Source organism: Carcharodon carcharias, chromosome 15, assembly GCF_017639515.1.
Source record: "Carcharodon carcharias isolate sCarCar2 chromosome 15, sCarCar2.pri, whole genome shotgun sequence".
NCBI classification, from domain to species: Eukaryota; Metazoa; Chordata; class Chondrichthyes; order Lamniformes; family Lamnidae; genus Carcharodon; species Carcharodon carcharias.
The window spans coordinates 124,806,639-124,828,299 of record NC_054481.1 but is presented as its reverse complement, the minus strand read 5'-3'; the positions used below and the strand labels follow the sequence as shown (position 1 = coordinate 124,828,299).

Genomic DNA, 21,661 nt, shown 5'->3' with positions numbered 1-21,661 from the left:
GCGAACCGTGACATGCAATGATCTGGCTTTGCTTGTAGAATCGATCAACGTGTATTGATCAGATGAGGAGGAGGAGGAGGGGGTGTCTGTGTCTGTGAGGAATGATTTGAAGATTGAGTGAGCCAGGAAGTGGTAAGCCAGGGCACAGAATGCAATCAGATTGGACAGAGTGTTAGTTTATGTACCTATCACATAATAACCAGTGTGATACTATGAATCGATCAGTTGCAAACATGGTAAATATGGGTTTGGCATTTGCTGTTTCTCTTTGAGTTGGGAGGGGGGCGGGGGAGAGAGAGAGAGAAAGGAGGGTCGTGTGTCCTGGCTGATTTGGAATCACCAAGGCGGTAAGCAACGTTGTGGAATGTCGCTCAGGTGCCCGTTCGTACAGCAGCTAGCACAGAACCGCTGGCTGGCGCGAAGTGTTTGTGTTTTGATCCTGGTGGGATTGACATTGGGATTGGGATTCCCACGTGCTGCTGCTCAAACTGCCGAGCCCTGATCGAGTTTGCTGCTTGGCTCTGCTGGCGTTAGTTAGTCCCGGTGTCAGTCTGGGTAGCTCTCTTGGCTGGTGTGTCAAGTCTGTGGCTCTGCTAGTGTCGAGCAAGTATCTGGGACTATCTGCTTCTGGCGGTGTTCAGTGTCTGTTGCACTGTCTGGCTGTGGTTGTCTAGCAGGCTGGGGGCTCTTGATAGTGCTAGTCTCTCTCTCTGTCTGGCAGAGCCTGCCTCTGCTTCTGGCACTGTTTGGCTCTGGGTAGTTATTTTTTGCTCCTGTGTATGTGTGTGTGTGTGTGTGTGTGTGTGCGAGTGCGCTCTCTCCAAATAACATTCGTGCCAGCGCCATTGTTACAGAGGAAAATTGTCGCACCTCCACAGAGTTACGTCGCTTTAATGTAAACCCGCAATTATCTGCTGGTGTGCCGGGGGCGGGGGGTGGGTTGTGGGGGGTGGGGGGGGGTGGGGGGGAGGGGGGGAGAGAGAGAGAGATGAATGCAGCGGAAGGGAAGTATTTTTAAGGTGTCCTATCGTGTTACTGCGATTCTTGGGATTCGCTCGAAACTAATTAAACGTCTATTTAAGGAGGACCGTGAACGTTTGAGAGAGGTGAACACGTAAATACATTTCACATGTTACGGCGCGCACACAAACACACACACACACACACACATATATATATACAATATATACACTGCGCACCGGTGCGATCTCAAGGTGGGTTATTATTTTTATTTTTTTTTGTTTAAATAATTCATTTTGTTTTTAATGCAGGGAAAAGTTTGAAGACGCTTATGTCAAAAGGAGTCTTGCAGGTACATCCTCCAATCTGTGACTGCCCTGGGTGTCGAATTTCATCTCCAGTGGTAAGATTGTTGTTTTAAACGCCACCCCCCCACCCTTCACCACCCCCCTCCTGAATTTTAAGTCTCTTCGTCGCTTTGTTATCGATAATAAGAAATGCCATTTCAACCAGGCCTGGCCCAAGTGAAGTGCCTAAATTACTGAGACGAGAATATGTTCAGAGTCTCAAGCAGGAAACCGAAAACAACTGTGGGCAGCCGTCCATCCTACATATTTTAGCAGTTAGAATCAATTTAGACTGACCTTCGACAATGAGTAACTGGAGTTACTTTAATTAAATAAGCAGCGATGCCTTTATTCGGGAAGCGGAGAGGGGAAATATTTCTGTGATGCCAGTGCAGGTCTGCAGAGATTGTAACTTCAAAAAACGCCCAGGAAACTGACAGTCTGAATAACTCACTTTTCCATTTTGGATGATGAATAATTCTCCGCCACCTGTCACGTTCCGCCTGCTCCATTTTCACTTTTCACGGGCTAGAGGGGGGGGTGGGGGGTGTTGAGGTCGTTGGCGAGGTCCCAGGGTCGACCCCTGAGAGGAGGGGGGTGGGGGGGGGCGGAGGGAAGTTTGGCAAATTCACAGCAAAACATTATTATTCCCCCCCCCCCCCTCTTCCTGGCCGTCTGTTGAAGTTCAGACTGAATGCCTGCTTGAGTTTAGATGGATTAAACTAACAAGGCAGGCATGTTTTCCGAACCTTAGTTCCTGCGGGAAAAACGCCCGATTTTAACTGATCGAAACAATAAATTGCTGCGTTGATGCCAGTTAACTGAAACGGGAGGATAGGCCATCATTTCAAATCAATTATTTGTACGTGGTGCACATATTTGGCACCTGAACTGTTAAAGGGAAATTCAAGTCAATGCTTTAATCAGTGAGCTGCCTATTTCTGAAATTCTGGTTCTGATCTATTGCTTAAAGTGGTTCAATAGTTTTTTGCAATGATGACCTCCAGCTCCCACAGTTTAACATTTTGCTGGGTTTTGATCTGCATTTCATCTGCATAATGTTATGTTATGTATAATGGGTTCTATTAAGGCCCGTACACTATTCAGCGTTTAGATTTTTTTTTGATAAATAATAATGCTGCCGGGAGAGTGGGAGGAGAGCACATTCCAGCCAAAACCTTGGTTGCTGTGCAGAAGTGGAACTTCAGAGGCCAACGTTGGTGGTTGGAACATTTTAGTAAAGGACACAGTCAAGTTTAAAGAGACAGTTTCCTGATTGCAAGTCTGGAAAAGCTAGAAACACCTGCCCAATTTAAATTTGACCACAGACCACTCATCCTAATGAGTTTTCCAAATGAAAATGACATTGAAAAACTTTTTCCATTTTGTAAGCTGGAAAAATGGATTACTAAGGGTCTGTTCTTTCTTTAAACTGTTGGAGAGTGTGGAACAGCAGTGTGTAGCTGTGGTATTAGATAACTCTTTTGGAAGTGAGGATGCCTTTTGGTTGCTGGGATATGTAAAATACACGAGCACACAATTAGAACCATACAATATTGTTCTCCCAGGATCATTACCTCACAACAGGCACTGCAGGAAACCCAACTGCGCGCGCTCGATAATCTTGATAGTAAGACAGTCTCCTGTTTTGGGGTGGTGATTCTTTTTATTCATTCACAGGATGGGCTTTGCTGGCTGGGTCAGCATTTGTTGCCCATCCCTAATTGTCCTTGAGAAGGTGGTGGTGAGCTGCCTTCTCGAACCGCTGCAGTCCATGTGCTGTTAGGGAGGGAGTTCCAGGATTTTGAACCAGCGACAGTGAAGGAATGGCAATGTATTTCCAAGTCAGGATGGTGTATGGCTTGGAGGGGAACTTCCAGGTGGTGGAATTTCCCCATCTATCTGCTGCCCTTGTCCTTCTAGATGGTGGTGGCCATGGGTTTGGAAGGTGCTGCCTAAGGAGCTTTGGTGAATTCCTGCAGTGCGTCTTGTAGATGGTACACACTGCCTCTACTGTCTGTGGGTTGTGGAGGGAGTGCATTTTTGTGGATGCGTTACCAATCAAACTTGTGCCTTGTAGATGGTGGACAGGCTTTGGGGAGTCAGGAGGTGAGTTACTTGTTGCAGGATTCCTAGCCTTTTACCTGGTCTTGCAGCCACAGTATTTATATGGTTAGTCCAGTTCAGTTTCTGGTCAATGATAATCCGCAGGGTGTTGATAGTGGGGTTTCAGTGATGGTAATGCCATTGAACGTCAAGGGGCGATGGTTGCAAATGATGCTTATCATTGTGCAATCATCAGTGAACATCCCTACTTCTAACTTTATGATGGAAGGAAGGTGATTGGTGAAGCAGCTGAAGATGGTTGGGCTAAGATTGGTGGTGGCTCAACCCAACTAACTTTTGGACTTTGGAGTTTCCAATTTTACCACCACTGTAATGGTCAAACTGGGGCTATTTGGTACTAACATGGAAGTTCCACAATTGGTCCACCTCATGACTTTCCTTGGTAAGAAACTCCATATTACAAACAAAAAAAATCATAAAATTGAGATCTCTTGTTTATGAAAGGCCTTTGTTAAAAGTTTATTAGTGCCCATCAGAATGGCACATAACCGCAAGTAGATGAATTTAAAAAGTTGAGTTGGCATTTCTAAAAGTATTTTGAAATTGGTGGAGATTGCTTTTTGAAGATTTATTTTTTGGTATTCTTAACATGTAGCCTAGTTGACACACTCACTGCTAAATCTTGTTACCAGGCACTGTCATCAAATATAATTCTACTACATGTGGTTTCTAATGTTGAGAATGCAGCCTTATGTTGTACAGACCAGTTTTACCTCGGGGCTGTTATGCTTGCATCCTGTGACCATAACTAATTGAAAACTACATTCTTTTCTGATAGTCTGTAAGAACACTGAACTTTGTACTCCAGAGTGGGCCACTCCAGTGTCATGACTATATAAATGGCACATCTTCTGTCTTAAGGGCCTTCTTTCTCTTACCTTTTTTTCTTTTCTCTGATTTATCCTCTTTTCTCTGTTCCACTTTTTCCTTTGCCTGTTCAATGATCGCTTTTTTTCTGCCAACAGGTCTTACTGTAACTGTAAATAAAGGTACAGATTTCTCTAGCACTGTGACCACAGAGTGGCTGGAGTTAGCTGGAAAGTTCTGGCAGTGAGGTTGAACATGACTTTTTTTTTATCTCACTATCTGCAGTCAACATTCCAGTACAAAGTGAATGTTGTTAATTGCAATCACTGTGACGATTATTCCAATAACATTTTCTTTATGGCTGTGATGCATAGTTATGACATAGGAGCAGGTGTAGGTCATTCAGCCCTTTAAGCCTGCTCCCCCATTCAATTAAATCATGGCCGGTCCATTACTCAACTCCAACCTTAGCTCTATGTCCCTTGATATTCTTGCCCAACAAAAAAATAACTCCAATAATGTTGGTGTAAATCAACAATATAGAATATGAAAAAGTAAGGCTGGATGGGTCGGTAAAGGCCATGCAATCATCATGTTTGTTCCATTGTCCAGAAAGTTTTCAGGACTCAACTTGACTGTAACTTTCCTTCTCCTAGTCTGGATTCCTAAACTCTTGGTATAGAAGAGAAAATATCTGTCTACACTGTTTATTATTGGGTTTAATATGCAGTAGATAGTTTTATTGTTTTCCACCCAAATATATCAACATTGTACCATAAAACAATCTAAACTGCTCTATATCAATTGTTTGTGGCAGACCTTAATTTTGCACTGACAATCTCTAATGTATACAAAGGTCTGATGGGCTACAGGTGTCATATCTTCCATAGATGAACAACTGTGAGGTCCTATTTCTGTCAGCCATTTTAATGGTGACTCACAAAGTCTCTTGTACAATGTTCTGAAGCTTTGTGATGACACATTACCCATCTGGGGAGGCAATTTTTAAAAAATTTGTTCATGGGTATGGGCATACTGGCTTGGCCAGCATTTATTGTCCATCCCTAATTGGCCTTGAGAAGGTGGTGGTGAGCTGCATTCTTGATCCACTGCAGCCCATGTGGTGTAGGTATATCTACAGTTCTGTTGGGAAGGAAATTCGAGGATTTTGACCTAGCAACAGTGAAGGAACGGCAAGATATTTCCAAGTCAGGATGGTGAGTGGCTTGGAGGGGAACTTGCTGGTGGTGGTGTCCTCCTATCCATTAGCTGACCTTGTCCTTCTTGGTGATAGAGATTGTGGATTTGGAAGATGCTTTGAAGGAGCCTTGAGTTGCGGCAGTGCATCTTGTAGATAGCACACACTGCTGCTACTGTGCCAGTGGTGGAGATAGTGAATGTTTAAGGTGGTGGATGGGGTGCCAATAAAGCAGGTTGCTTTGTCCTGGAAGGTGTTGAGCTTTTTGAGTGTTGTTGGAGCTGCACTCTTCCAGGCAAGTGGAGAATATTCCATCTTCTTCTGACTTTTGCCTTGTAGATGGTGGACAGGCTATGAAGAGTCAGGAGGTGAGCTACTCTCTGCCGAGTTCCCAGCCTCTGACCTGCTCTTGTAGTCACAGCATTTTTATGGCTGGTCCAGTTCAGTTTCTGATCAATGGTAACCCCTAGGATGTTGATAGTGGGGGACTCAGTGATGGTAATGCCATTGAATGTCAAGGTTAGGTTCTTTCTTGTTGGAGATGGTTGTTGTCTGGCACTTGTGTGGCATGAATGTTACTTGCCACTTATCAGCTGAAGCCTGAATATTGTCCAGTTCTTGCTGCATATGGGCACGGACACTTTCAGTATCTGAGGAGTCGCAAATGGTGCTGAACATTGTGCAATCATCAACGACCATCCCCACTTCGGATCTTATGATGGAGGGAGGGTTGTCAAAAGTTTGTCAAATCAATGTCAAAAGTTTGCAATTTAATAGATTTTCTATCACAACTGTTGGAGGTGGGGAAACAGGAGGAGAAAAAGACAATTGTATCCAAAGACCTTTTATTTTGCACAAGTTGTGAGTTTTCAAAATCTGCTTAATTTTGTTATTACTTGGAGATTAATCAGATATATAACAGGTCAATGTCAATGCCATATCTGTTAATAATCTTTGGAACTGATCATTTTACCTGCCAAATCTCATGTTTAAAAAGTGTTGGCCAGTACAGTCCATTCAGCTGGTCTCAATGATGTGACACACTTTACAGAAGAGCAGGTACAATTGGATACTAGGTGGTTTGGGCAGGCAATATCCTCTATAGATTTTGCCTCACTCAAATATGAAGCACTACTTTAGTACTTCAGCAGGCTATTACTGGTATTCCTATGAATGCCTTTGGCAAATCAAAAATGTGATTGCCAAACTATTGAATTGTTGTAGGTCAACGGTTTATCACATCTCACTTGAAGTGACCAAAATTTCCCAGCTCGCCAAGCCAAGATGTTACCAGGAAATTCTCGAAAGTTACCAGCATTGCAATGTCTGGAAATGAGTAATCAATTAGGTTTAGGGAGAATTATTGTTTTATTTCCCATCATTGGGTTATTACATTCATCAGCTCAAATACCTTAAAAGGTGTTGATGAGTCCAAATTAGAGAACAAACATTGTTTTAAAATGAACCAATGAAAAATCTTAAACATAGATTTGAAAAAAAAATGAAGCTGGGATTGTATTGCATTTTGAGCTACGTTTACAGTTGTGAGGAGGTAACCCCATAACGTGTAAACTAATGTTTCTCTGATTCTTATGGCCAATGATGGGCCCTACCAGACAGCCAATGAGGTTTTCAAATTAAGACATAAGGTTAAAAATGGAAATGTTTTATGTGTGTATATGCACATTCACAATGCCTACATAGTATGCATGGACATGGCATATTGTGTAAGCAGACTCAAATCAAGTTGTCATTCTATCCATCCTGGGTCCCATCAGATGATAAAATTCTGGTTTGTGGCAGCAATAAGCAAAGTTAACGAGAAAATAGGGTTACCTCAGAGTAAAACAAAAGCAAAAAAAGGATGCCTAATAACTGTAGATGGTGCCTTCGGATGCTCTAATTAAGCCATAGTGGATAGTTTTGTGGAATTTAAAAGTTGAAAGGACTCATTTCATACATGTACATCCTATAATACCATAAAGTTGTTTATTTCTGTGATGTATTTACAAATTTGCCCCCTTTTTTGCATTATTGGCGCCTGTTTTGTAAAAAAAAATGCTTTTTGCAAAGAGTCAACATTTCAAAAATTGATCAAATCTTCTATTATCATTTTCTGCTCACCTAGGTGACTTAATATTTCTGTCCAATTTGAAGGTTACGCATTTAACCTTTTTCAGTATGCCTCCTATTGGAAAAACTAAGAGAACCCCCACCTCTTCAATTGGGTGTAAAAAATCTTGTTTTCTGCACCGTTACTATCCAGCTGTTCAGTCAAATGGAACCAAATATCATTATGATCAATGTTCAAATCAAAATCTTGACAGGAGATGTTCCTGCTAGGGGACAGAGTTAGTGATGTTAACTGGAAATGCCTTCATGCATTTGTTGGAGTTGTTATGGTGTAGGCTTAGCCTGAACACTTACCACCGGAACTACAAGCTAAAATAAATGTCTGCAAATTTCCTGAGTCTCCTATGAATCAAAACCTGCACCTTTATGCTGGTTATGAATGGCATAACATGCCACAGGGTTGACAATTAAAGATTAATTATGATATAAAACACAGGAAACCACAGGCAATGCCCAGAACAGTGTCCCAGCTTCTCTGAAATGTGGTAAATACTGCACTGAGAGCTCATTGTGTTCAGGCCACAACTAACAACTAGATTCCCACAAATTGGAGTCTGGGATTCTCAACCCCCCCAAACAAAGTCCTGGGGAATTGGAGCCTTCATGATGAAAGCATTCGATTTTTGTTAGGCAAAACGTTCAAGAGATATGGAGCTAAGGCAGGTAAATGGAGTTGAGATCACTATTATCTATGAATGGGTTAGCAGCCTTGAGGGGCTGAATGGCCCACTCTTCATGTTTTCTGTTCCGGGGTTAGTCATTTTTTTTTCAATTTTCCTTTTGATCTGCAACCTCCAATCTATTAACATTTCAAATAAATAATGTTCTAATAAACTTGACAAATAGTTTCTGAGTACAGTGTCCATATGTCATATTGCATCCAATTCATCTGCGAGGGAAAGGAGATTGGTTTCTGTAAGTTTATGGGTAGCAGAAGCCACATTTTCAATTAAAATTTGCTCTGTCTCTTTAAATTATGCATTTTTAAAAAAAAACCCAGATGTTCCCTATTTGGCACAACATGGAAACTCTGCTTCAGTCACAGTCGTTAGGTCTGTGTTTGGTGGCTGTGGTTTAGCAGTCAAAGGGAGGGGACACTCTTTGTCAAGGCCAGACCATAATAAGTGTTGGTGGGCCCCACCACGAGTCATAATGTTTTATGGCGGGAGGGAACGCCGTTTGGTGAATGCACAGCGTCTTTTACTATCTCGCACGAGGGATTCTGTACCTCAATTCAGCGTTAATTCAAAGAAATAAAACCCCGCGCATGTTAACGATTGCCCTTTTAAGCCTTCCTGGTGGCTGCGGGTTACTGGTACTGCAGGGAGACGAGAGGCGAGACGCTTTTTTTTTTGCAGCTCTGAGCTGCAGCTCCTCCGCACAGGAAACCAGTGGTCAGAGCTTTCCAGGGCGCCTCCGTCTGTATGGGGCGGCTGGTCAACTGTGCGGCGCATTCCTTATCGCTAAATCGGCAGTAAACTTCTCCCTCACTCACTCACACACACACACACACACACACGAAGATAAGTCAGACCAGACCCTGAGTGCACGGAAAGAAAAGAGCTTTGTTTGTGAAAGACCGCGTTTCAGAGACTTGAAAATGTCCTTACGCTCCTTGTCCAATTTTTTTCTTCTTTGCCCCTACTGGTCTGAAGCAGCGATCTGCTTTATATTAACGCAGTGTAAACTGATGGAGTCATTAAGAAAACATGAATTAATAAACAGCCCGATTCTGAGTTCGTGGAAATACGCGTGTGACAGGGTTTCTAGACGCACAATGTGCGAGGGGTGGGGGGAAACAACCTCCCAGGTGCGTTTTGCAGCACCCGAGGCTGATTTTAAAACTACCCCCGCTGTTTGGTTTTCACTACAGTGATGCATTGAGTTGGGCACAAAAATCAAACCATCACTCCCCAGGTTATTTTGCATTTGATTACAGCGACTCGCTGCATCAGTAACTCATGTTGGGGTGGAGAAACCAAAAACCAGCCTTTTAATTTTGCACTGGGCTTCGAATTGTCTCTTGTGGTGTTGAGAGATTGGACGTTGCAGAGCTTTTCAAACTCCACGACGGTTGTTATTTTTTTTTTGGGTGGGGGGGCGGCGGGGGGTGGATAAGTTTAAAAACCACGCACCGTGGGCCCTGGACTGCGATGTTGACATTGTACAAGGCGGACTCCCCAGAGAAATGTGTTTCCTCTCCGCTGGAGTTATGTTTTTTTTTTGGGGGGGGGGGGGGGGGGGGGAGGGGGGGTGGTGGTGGTGGGAGAGAGAAAAACCTGGAGGTTGGCGGAAATTACTCGTCGTTTCGGGTTATAAATAATGGGCTCCCTGAGTTCCAGCTGTTAAGCTTTGCTTCATATATTTGTACAGACGTAAGAGGGAGGGAGGAACGCCCTCGCTAAGCGCAGTAATTGGAACACATGCGTCCACCAGAAATGGAAAAGCAGTTTCTCCTAAGCTGCTGTACAGTTTCATGTCAATCACTTTTTACAGTTCAACATCCAGTCGGCGGCAATGGGGCGGGGAACTCCTTCTGGACCCTTCTGTAATTTAAGACGACGGGAATGCTATTTGAACATTAATGATAAATTTAAAACTTTGTACCCATTCAATTGTTTAACTGGAGTGAATGTTTCAGAACAAAACTGAAAGGGGCATTTGCCCTACTGGGTTCAATTGAATCGTTGTATGTGTAAGAAAAAAATCCACAATTTGCTAACACCATTTCTAAAATGATCTTGTCCAAAATCATACTCGGTTATAAATTTAATCGGATGTTATCCAATATGGAAGTCACGTGATCACTTTTCATGGCTATTTAACTCAAGCAAGTTGGCATCAACTATTTCTACAACTATACAACCACAGTTCCCTTGCCTGATGGAACTTTCCTCTCTGGCCATTTGAGAGACTTTTTTAAAAAAAAAAATCCCACTGCAATATGTAATGCTTCTTTTAAAATAGATTTTGAGCTTAAGAGGTTCTGCTACCAATGTGATTTATAGCAATCAGGCTGGGTGTGCTGTAATCAGAAAAGGATGCTGCGTTAGAGTGGTACTCTGGTCTCCAGGAGTCTGTGTTGCTTAGCAACGTGAGACGGAGCTTGGGAGCTGAGAAAAGCTGTCAGTCCTCACTCCAGCATGCTTCAGAACTAATGAGCTCTGCTTATTAAGAGTGAGTTGATCTCAATGATTAGAAAACCGAGCTGGATAATTTAGCGTGGGGTCAGTGTGGGTAGTGGAGGGGGTGGGAGGTAGGAATCTTGCAAAATACTGCTGGTACTCCCAGTGTCCGTAGAGAACTGATGAAACACTGGGACATATTCAGCAGTTGCCAATGTTAGGGCCCTGAGGACATGATCCAGAAAATGGTGTGTGCCATGTGATAGGGTATTTCTGTCAGGTAATTTAAAGGTATGGGGCTGCAGACTCTGCTGTGTGATCTCAATTTGCCTTGAAGTGGAGGAGGGGAACCCAATAACTCAAAGCAGTTCAACTATGAGAGACAGGTTCTCCTCTTGTTCCAGAACAACCTTGGGTCACACATCACACACTGGAAGGGAGGATTATTTTATATAAACTTCAAAGAGGAGGTTGGGTTTTTTTGTTGCAAAGTCTAATTTTTAAAATGGCATAAATATTAAAGGAAGTATACAATGTCCCTTTATTGGTTGAGCGAGGTCTCACTTAACAATGATCAAACACCCCTGCATGATATATGTTTCTTTAAGCAGTAATCTTAGTGCTTCAAAAATTGGAGACATTTTAAATCAAAGCAGGTGAATTTATTTTTGCAGGTACATTACCATTTCAGTTAAAGACTTGAAGGTTTTTCACAAAACTTTCTAAATAATAGGCAATAGATAAAAAATATCTTGAAGCCTTAAACCATCGGAAAGATGAAGCAGAAAGCAAGAGGTCTCAACAAAACATTGTACCATGATTCCCTACTGAGGCAGTGGGCTGAATAAATAAACCAAGCAGTTTTTTTAGAGTTGGTATCCAAAATTGGTTAGAAGGATTTAATTTAGGAAGTCACTGTGATAGATACAGTTGACCAAAAGAAACCTTTAATTGGAGAAGTACTTTGCAAAACTGCATTTTAATTTCAGCACTTGTACTTTCAATGTCTGTCAGCTATGATCAGATAAAGTTTTAAATTTACACAATTTTAAAAGGCTCACAAATTTAAAAATCCAGCCCAATCCCTAATTTGGGAATGCTGTTGGCTAAATTATGCTGGTTGCCGAAATATGTTTTCAATTTGAAATAAACTTGCAGTTAGGAAGCAGTTTCTCAGCATTGGGCTAGAGTATTGGTGTAGATTGTGTTCAGATTCTGAACCTGTGACCTTCCAAGGTGAGAGTATCACCATCTGAGCCAAACGGACACCAAGTATCAAGAACGTGTTGCATTCACCAGCGAATGTTTCTATTCCATAATTAAACTGATTTTAAAATGGAGCTGGTCTAAACTAAAAGAGATGCTGATCCTATTTAACAGTTACTCTGGTCAAAGAGCCTTGCAAAATACTATAACTTGAGAAGCAACATAGTTAATTAAATTAGTTGGGTTACTGGTTCTGCCCCAACTATCATGGTTTGACATGGCAATCTTGGCAAGCTGTTGTTGATGCATCTCTGCTATTTTATGGGCTTGTTTAGATTGAAAAGCAATTCATGGCAGCTGTGCAGAAAATAACATAGGTAACCCTATTTTGAAAGAATTCTGACAGAAAACCAGCTATGTTAATTAATTCATCAAAAGCTTATTAATGACCTGGGGTGTATACTTTGATAGAGGTGGGCTGTTAAGTAAATGAACAGGAAAGTTTCAGTCACATTCTTCAGTAATTACATTTATGGTGTGTGGGGTGGGGGTGGGTGTTGGGGGTAAAGGAGGAGTTGAATGGCACTAGGACCCAGTGGGAGTCAGTAATGCTGTGCTTGGATTAACCCTCGCCCCTGCCAGGGTAAACTAAAGCACTTTTCATCAGAGCGGGGGCAGTGTTTACACTGTGCAGGCTAAGGTAATGAATAGCGATGCTAGGCGTCAGATACCACTGCGGTTTTATCCACCTCCCAGATAAAAGTTTTGACCATCCCCCATCTCACCACCTGATTGGCATTTTTGTCAACAGCCCTTGTATGGAAGGGACTACTCTCAATTTACCTTTTAGCTGCCTGGTTCCCAAGGCTGGGCAATCTCTTCCACTTCAATAGCTGGCTGTTTCTCTTCCTTTGTGTATGTGTGTGTTCCCAAGGTTTCACCTCTTAGACAAATAAATTCTACCTCCCTGCAACGTTTGTTGTAACGATCGTGGAGGAATGGTCAATACGAGGTAACGATTGAGGGAATGCTTAATGTGTAATGGGAGTCGATTATTTAACTCTTTGCAGCTCGCAACCTTCAAACCATATTTCTCTTAGAAGCCTTGGGGTGACTAGCACTTGGAGAAGATAAACGAAGATACATTTATAATCTGGCATTGCAGTCAATATTACTTTTATGAGCTTGAATGTTTTAAGCTGCATTATCCTTTTGAAGCCAACCAGTGATTTCCTGTCAATAGTGCCTTCTTTTAGAGCAAGTGGTAGGGACAGATCTTTAGTTGGCCGACATTTAAATCGTAAAACTGACAAGAGAGAAAGATTTGATACTCCATCTTTAACCCACTGTAAAGCAGTTTGGTGGACGTGTGCCTTCTAATTAAAATGTGTCTCGCTACTGAATAATGTGTTCATTTTCCATTGATTAAAGCAGCGCCCAGGTACAATGATCGGTTGTGCTCAGTGCTGTCTTTTCTCCGCTACCTCCTTTCCTTCTCCACACTTCTGCAGCCATGCAGTCAATCATTTGTCCCTGAAACTGTCTTTCCTGAAAATTACCTGTTGATGAGTCCATCCACCTTTTGACTCATTGTGGTTAAAGCAAACATATCTGGCAGACTGCTGCCAACATCCGTTAACAATAGATAGGTCCCATCCAAAAATCAAAGATTCATATGCTCCATAAATAAAACTTTCACCAGGAAAGATATCAGAGAAATTGAAAATAGCAATATTTTGCAAGGTTAAACTGGATTTAAAAAAAAACAATTCTAGCACTCAGATATTCCTCTCTCCCTGTATAATGTTTTCAATTTGGCCATTACTCACCCATCTAACCAACGTTACAAAAAAAGATAAAAGCCAAAATACTGCGGATGCTGGAAATCTTCCCTGTGGAGATGTTTCTCTCTCCACAGATGCTGCCAGACCTGCTGAGCTTTTCCAGCATTTTCTGTTTTTATTACAAAAAGGATTATCTAATCGTTACCGCTTTGTTTCTGTGACCTGGCTGTGGGCAAATTGGCTTTGCATTACTTTGCATTACAGCAGTGTTACAGTTCCAAATTGCTTTGTTGGTGTAAAGTACTTTGGGGCATTCCTGAAATTGTGAAAAGTGCTATAAGAATGCAAGTTCTTTCTAATCCCCTTCAAGGAATCCCTGACTGATTGATTATTTGTGCATCTCCTGGCTGTTATGGGATCGTGTTGTAAACAAGTTGGCTGTCGATTTTCAAACGTTGCAGCAATAAGGCACGAAAATGTATTTCATTGGTCCTGAAGGACTTTGGGACCCTGTAAAATAATACAAGTAGCGATATAAAAGCAATTTTATTTATTTGTTTGGTTTTCAAAAGACCCCCAAATATGATTGTGTTGAACAAGTGTCATTGTGAATACCCTACAAGTGGGAACCCGCTATTAAGGAGAAGAGGTACATTGTTTCAAAAGTAAAATAATAAATCAAACTTGTATTGTTTGGTGAAAATGTTTGACATGTGTTGCTGGGATAGTCATCAAACAACATATTACTGGATCACTCTCTGCATCTCTACTTCTGGTCTCCCTTAAGATGTCCATTTAAACCTACCTTTTTAGATCAAGCATTTGACCACCTGTCCAAATATCTTTTGTGTTTCGGTGTCAAATTTTGTTTGATAATGCTCCTGTGAGACAACTTGGGATCTTTTACTCTGTTGATACGGCTATATAAATGCAAATTGTTGTTGAAATGATCACTTTTGAGGTTTAAGCTAAACATGAGGTTGTGAGAATCATTAAGTTGGGAGAACTGTGCAAATACATGTATTTCCAACATCTTTGAAATTAAAATAAAGAGGAATGTCCTTTGTGATTGTGATGAAGTATTCCTAAAGGCAACTGATCTATAATTTTGAATGTTGGTTTGTCAGTCTGGATTTTATTGCTCCATTCCATTTGATTGTGGTTCCACATTGGTATCACTTTCTGCATAAATGATTTTCTCCTTCATTTCTGATTCTCTATGTATAATGGGTAGATCAAGCAATCTTAACAGGGCAAGTTGTAAAGGATACTTTCTTCTGCACAGTGTGACTCTTCTTGTTCTTCATGGAGCTCCCGATATGACCTTTGTTAAATTATTTCTTTAGTCATCCATCTTGTTTACAATGTTACTTTGGATGGAAAAAAAAGGTAGAAAAATCTTGTGTCCTTTCTCAGTTTAAGGCTGCCCAGTTATTAACGAGTGAGTTGTGACTTGATACCTTCTCAAAATTTAAGGTGAATCAACTCTTGGCTTCAGGATGCATGTCAAATGCATGGTGGCCTTTCTGATTGACCACTTACCACAATTGATGCCAACATTGTTTTTCAATTGGCCATGACGTCAAAGCGAATCTGTTCTGCCAAAATGTTCAGGCAATGTTAAAACAGAACAGATTTTAATGAACTAATGGCTTCCTTTGTAGTCAGTAGCCATTTTCCCATACAGAGTTCAATAAATTGGGACCATGCTCAGTGCATTTGGAGAGCACTCAGTGAACACTGCCTTATCTACTAAAATGTATTTATCAGGGCCCATCTTGGTTAGATTCACACCGCAAGGCCAATGGACCTCCATTTCTGGCCAGCTCCTTGATTTAAGGAGGACAGCTTTGAAGAATCACGCTTGAAGCAGAGGCAAAATTGATGGGAGTAGATGGAGCTCCAGTAATGTGCGGACAACATTTGATACCAGCACTGCATTTAAGCTTGATGTAAAGTTGAAAACAATAGAGTTTATAAGACTGCACATCTTAGCCATTCCTTGAAAGCACCATTTCTGGCAGGGACTTACCAGTGGTTAGATCTGAAGTGACCCAAGGTCCCTCCACTCTAAACACATATGATATGATATCCAGAGATTTCTGATCTGTTACCTTTGGAGGTGGTGGCCAGTCTAGTAATGGGTAGACTGATAACTTTGATAAGATTCCTGGACACTCCATCTTAAATGTATCACTAATTTGAATCATTGCAAAAGAATATTGTTCCAAAAGTTTAGCACCACACCCATGCTCACTAATTTGTGGTTTTCATTAAAAAATGGAAGGAATTGAAATCCACAAAAAAAGCAGCAAAATTCTTATACAGTAATTAAATTTGAAGCAGTCACTGCAATCTAATGATTGTAGACACTATGACATTGCTTGTCATGAGGAGATCATTCGGTAAAACAATGTTTCAGGAATAGGCTTTGTATTACTCTTACCCTTAGGACAAATTAATCCATAGATTACTACATTTTTTTTCAAATGATCAACTCCAACAGTTGAGACTCTCAACGGTGGTGATTGGTAACCTGCATTTAGTGCAAGATAACCTGGTGATTGGTAACCTACGTTAGGTGCAAGGTGACTTCCAATATCTCTCTACCACCACTGCCACCATCCGCACTACTCTTTACTTTCCAAAAGCAAACTTTATTCATAAAGCTTATAAAGGTACATCACATTTCAATCAGACACTATATAAAGTGCAATACAGATTTGTTTATTTTAATAAGTACATGAGGTGCCCCACCACACTTGCTGTTGCAGGTCATACTTACAATGTACATTTATATTTCATATCATACTTTCTCTGTATATAGCCATAGAGGTTTTATGTGGGTTCCAGCCCTTGATATACAAGGGATGAATGGGTCTTAGACTCTGGTCTTTCCCCTTTATGCCTCTGTAGCAGTTACCTCAAGCTTTAGTGCATCCCTCAGCACATAGTCCTGGGCCTTGGAAAATCAGTCATGGACAGCTCCTTGCACTGGAAGACCAACAAGTTTCGGGTAGACCAAGGAGCGTCTTTCACCGAGTTGACGGTCCTCCAGCTGCAGTTGATACTTATGCACTTATTTTTTTTCTAAAAAACAATTTATTCATAACATTTATGAAAGTACATTATGTAAAGTCAACCTTGAACTGTCATGTAAAGTGTAATTAAGATCAGTTTCTTTCAATAAACACTGAGATGCCTCACCATACTTACTAAACTTACAATTACAGCTTATATTTACAATATTCATTCCACGTCGCATAAAGCCTGAGGGTTTTACATAGTTTCCAACTCGCAGGGCAGGAAGGCCTTATTTATGCATTTTTTTTTGTTCCAAAAGTATACTTTATTCATAAAATTTGGTACATTACATGACTGTTCAAAGTTGACATTACATAAGGTACAAACTAAATCCGTTTCTTCCAATAATGTATGGTGACGCACTCCATTTACAATTACAGTTCATATTTACCATACTCATTAAATGTCGAACATACAGCCCGAGGGCTTTTACACAATTTCCAGCCCTTGGGCCACAATGGCTGAAACGGCTTAGACAGTGGCCTTTGCCCATTGTATCTTTGCAGAAGCTGTCCCAAGCTTTAGTGGGTTCCTCAGCACGTGGACCTTGGAATGTGCCAGTCTGGAACACTAGGTTGTGTTTCACTGAGTTGATGGTAGTAAAGTGCATGGTTAAGTAAGGCATATTGAGGAGAGATTATGCAGTGCAAATGCTGCAGAAGCAGATGTGGATGATTAAATTCTATTTTTTAATCTGTAATCAGGGGAGAGCGCGAATGCAGTTCCCCACTACCGCAGATTTTGCAGCTGAGTATCCCGCATTTTGGAGACGTTACAGACGTCAGCACAAGTTATACACTATTCACTGAGCCTTCAGTTGGCTGGGCCAGAACCTCGAATTCACTCCCTAATGTTCTCCACCTTTCTAGCTCTCTCTCCTCCTTCAAGACGCTCCCTAAAATCTTTGACCAAGCTTTTGGTCATCTGCCCTAATATTGCCTTACGCACTCACTGTCAAATTTTGCTTTATAGTGCTCCTGTGAAATGCCTTGGGGTGTTTTTTCACATTAAAAGTGCTATATAAAGACAAGTTGTTATTTTCAGGCAGTAGAAAGTCTTAGCAAGTAAATGTGAGCCTGAGACATCATGCATCCATTCTCAGCTTGAAAATAACCTAAAATGGTACCCAAACCACTCACCAAATGCATTTTTGCATAAATCCAGGGGAATGTTTTTTTTCCGACAGATACTTTAGAACAGTCGCCCTAAGGCCTGTGCTGAAGTATTCATTTTGGAAAAGTGGATGTTTCATAATGAGGTGAACTCACGGGGGCATATCTTATAGTAATGCCAGAAGGTAAGGGCAGGTTTTATCGCTGCTGTTTTATCATCCCCACATTGCAGGTCTCAGGAAACTGACCAAGGTCCTCGAACAGAAGGAAGTTCAAGATAAATGCTAACATCGTGATCTTTCAGCAAGTATATTTCTGAAGCCATAGATCTAAATTATGTTCACGTTCTCTTTGCTATTGAGGAGAGCCACAGAAAATCTTGTTGTAGCTGATGGACACAAGCGGGATTCCATAGCTTGACCTTGCATCAGCTTTCAGTCTTTCCAAAGTGCCCTGCTGTGTTCTACAAAAGGCACAATGGGAAAATGGCATATTGCAAAGGATGAAAATCTTTTGAATGGTCAAGGATGCCATGCGATTTTTTTCCTATTAGATTGTCTGGATTAATAATGGTAAGTGGAGAATAAATGGATTCAATGAATGCAGCCCTTTGCACTGTGCCATACATCGTTAAACAATCTTTTGACATTAACTGGTACAAAATGTCTGAGGAAAATTTACCCGATACCTTGTTTATTCATGTCAAATTGTTCAATTATTTAGTCAGACTTTAACTTAGACATTGATAGTTTCGATAAAATGCGAAAGTGCGTTTCTTAAAATTGGTTAACCTGCAGTGGCCTAAAGTAGAAACTTGAATACCGTTCTGCTCAATTTGAAATGAGCCGAGTAAGGAGGCTTCAAATAAAAAAAGAGAGGCATCTCCCAGCAGGGAGCAGGCAAAATTGTTATCCTGTTCTTCCAACAATTGCGGCGTCACTCAGAGCCGGCTATGTTGATGCCCGCTGGACCGCTGGTATAGATCAGATAAATGATGACAGGAGACAGAAAATAAAAGGGAAAAAAAGAGGTATTTAAGTACCACCCATTGAAGCAAATCCATTTAACCTTTTAACTGCTGGTGTTAGCCTCTCAGCTCAACAATCTGCACCTGTTATCCAGCATACCCACCTATTTAAATCATGACTTATTTATTATTCTTTTCAGGCTACACCTGTCTCCCCTGTGGGTGAATTTACCAGGTGGTGAAGCACTGAGTTATACAGAGGGAGGAAGGCTCCTAAGAGCTTACTGTCAAGTCCGTGCTGAGTTAGCTGGTTTAAGCCACAACAACAAGAGCACTGCCTGTTGGTCTTTGCTGGCAAGTGGTGATGGGGGCAAGGTGGGCAGGGGGTGGAAAACAATTGGTTTCTGGTCTGGATTGATACCCAGTGGCTCTCACTGGGAGCAGACATTCAAGGAGGTTGCGTTTAGCTGTGATGTTCCTCCCCTTGGTCAATCCACTGTTGATGCTGTCTAGCTCCGCACAGAGACAAAATAGTAGAGAACTCCTGGTGTCTATGGAGCCATCCCCCATGGGACAGTTTCTCAGTCATTTCAGGAGAGGAGAGGGAGAAAAATCTACATCCAATTTTACTTCTGCAAACTAACATTTAATAACCAAACACGTAATAAGAAGCTTTAAGTGCAAATGTAATTCAAAAGGAGAGTCAGCATTAAACATTATCAGCCTTGTTGTTAAGAAGGGGTAAAAAATAATATATGGATAAATCTCTTCACTTTTCCTTGTGCATAATTTTGCATTATATTGTTTTCTATTTACCTTGCCACATAACACATTGGCTTCCTCAATAACAGTCACCGAACCACTGATGGAGGAGACCTTGGTGTTATTCTTTCACTCCCCTTGGGTGAGACTTTAAACCACAGCTCCCTCTGCCTTATCAGAGGAATGTAGAAGATCCCACAGCATTATTTCGACGAAGAGCAGGGGAGTTATCCTCAATATCCTGGGCAATATTTATCCATCAGTCAACACCATAAGAACAGACTATCTAGTCGTTATCACATTGCTGCTGTGCACATATTGGCTCCTACATTGCAACAGTGACTACACTTCAGAAAGTACTTTGGATTGAGTGGGCTTTGGGCCTTCCTGAAGTCATGAATGACACTATCCAAATGCAAGACTTTTTCCATTTCCAATGTAACCCAGTCAAAAATCTTCCTACAACTCCTGTCCTCCCCTCCCCTCTCTACCTTGAAGTTCTTAAAATACAAATATCAGTTTGATCAGGATTCAGAGTCAAATGCTGCAACTCAGTGATTACCAGATGACCAACAAAATCCAGATTTTAAAAATTAAATGTAATATCCAGTACATTAAACAAGCAAGATTACAGTTACACAGTTAAATTTAGTGTTATAACATTTATAATAAAAGATTTCTACTTAGCAGACCACAAATAAATGTCCTTTTGCAAGGAACAGTTCCTATAGATTCTTAATCTATAAAACATCCAGTAATATTACCACTAGGTATCCACTGCAGCCATAGGGGAAGTATTTCACAAGCTTCTCTCTCCGTCTCATTCAACAATGGAAATCCAATACTTGCAACAAAACCTTTCTTTCTGGAACAGCCGGACAATATGGATAGAGAAGGATGAGTGTGTACGGCAATAATTTTGGGTTTTAGAAGGAATCTGTGTAACAAGGATCATAAAATAAATGCTTGCATTTGTATAGTGTATTTCACAATCTCAGGTCATCCCAAAGCACGTTACAGCCAGTGAAGTACTTTTGAAACACGGCCATTATTGTAATGTAGGAACAAGCAGCTAATTTGCACAGAGCAAGTTCCCACAATGAGATAATGACCAGATCACCTGTTTTTGTATTGTTGATTGAGGAGTTTGGGGATTGCTCCCTTGCTCTTGTTCAAAATAGTGCTGGTGGATCTCTTGCATCCACCTGAGGGGGCAGACAGGAGCTCGGTTTAACACCTCATTTGAAGGACGACCCCTCTGACAATGCAGTACCTCTACAGTCTTGCACTTGTGTATTTGCTTAGATTTTTGTGCCCAAATCCCGAGTGAGAGTTGACTCTGGAACAGTTCCTACAGATTGGAGGGTAGTTACTGTAACCCCACTATTTAAAAAGGGAGCTGGAGCGAAAACAGGGAATTATAGACCAGTCAGCCCGACGTCAGTGATGGGGAAAATTGTAGAGTCCATTATAAAAGATTCAATAGCTGAGCACTTGGAAAACAGCGGCAGAATCGGACAGAGTCAGCATGGATTTACAAAAGGGAAATCATGCTTGACAAATCTACTGGAATTTTTCGAGTATGTAACTAGTAGAGTTGATGAGGGGGAGCCAGTGGATGTGGTTTATTTGGACTTTCAGAAGGCTTTCGACAAAGTCCCACATAAGAGATTAGCGTGTAAAATTAAAGTGCATGGGATTGGGGGTAATGAATTGAGATGGATAGAAAACTGGTTGGCAGACAGGAAACAAAGCATAGGAATAAACGAGTCTTTTTCCAAATGGCAGGCAGTGACTAGTGGGGTACCGCAGGGATCGGTGCCAGGACCCCAGCTATTCACAATATATATTAATGATTTAGATGAGGGAACTAAATGTAATATCTCCAAATTTGCAGATGACACAAAGCTGGGTAGGAGGGTGAGCTGTGAAGAGGATGCAGAGATGCTTCAGTGTGATTTGGACAAGCTGAGTGAGTGGGCAAATGCATGGCAGATGCAGTATAATATGGATAAATGTGAGGTTATCCACCTGAATGGCTACAAATTG

General features: G+C 41.4%; 1 protein-coding gene across 10 annotated transcripts in view; it reads left to right on the top strand.

Annotated features, from left to right (window-relative positions):
- Positions 1-21,661, top strand: part of samd11 (sterile alpha motif domain containing 11) — a 236,123-nt gene that overhangs the window by 1,465 nt on the left and 212,997 nt on the right. For 5 of the 10 annotated variants that reach the window (XM_041206653.1, XM_041206652.1, XM_041206650.1 and 2 more), the window contains exon 2: positions 1,272-1,363. In XM_041206653.1, coding sequence (XP_041062587.1) covers positions 1,272-1,363 — 92 coding nt within the window. The other 5 variants (XM_041206656.1, XM_041206658.1, XM_041206655.1 and 2 more) reach the window with 5 other exon arrangements.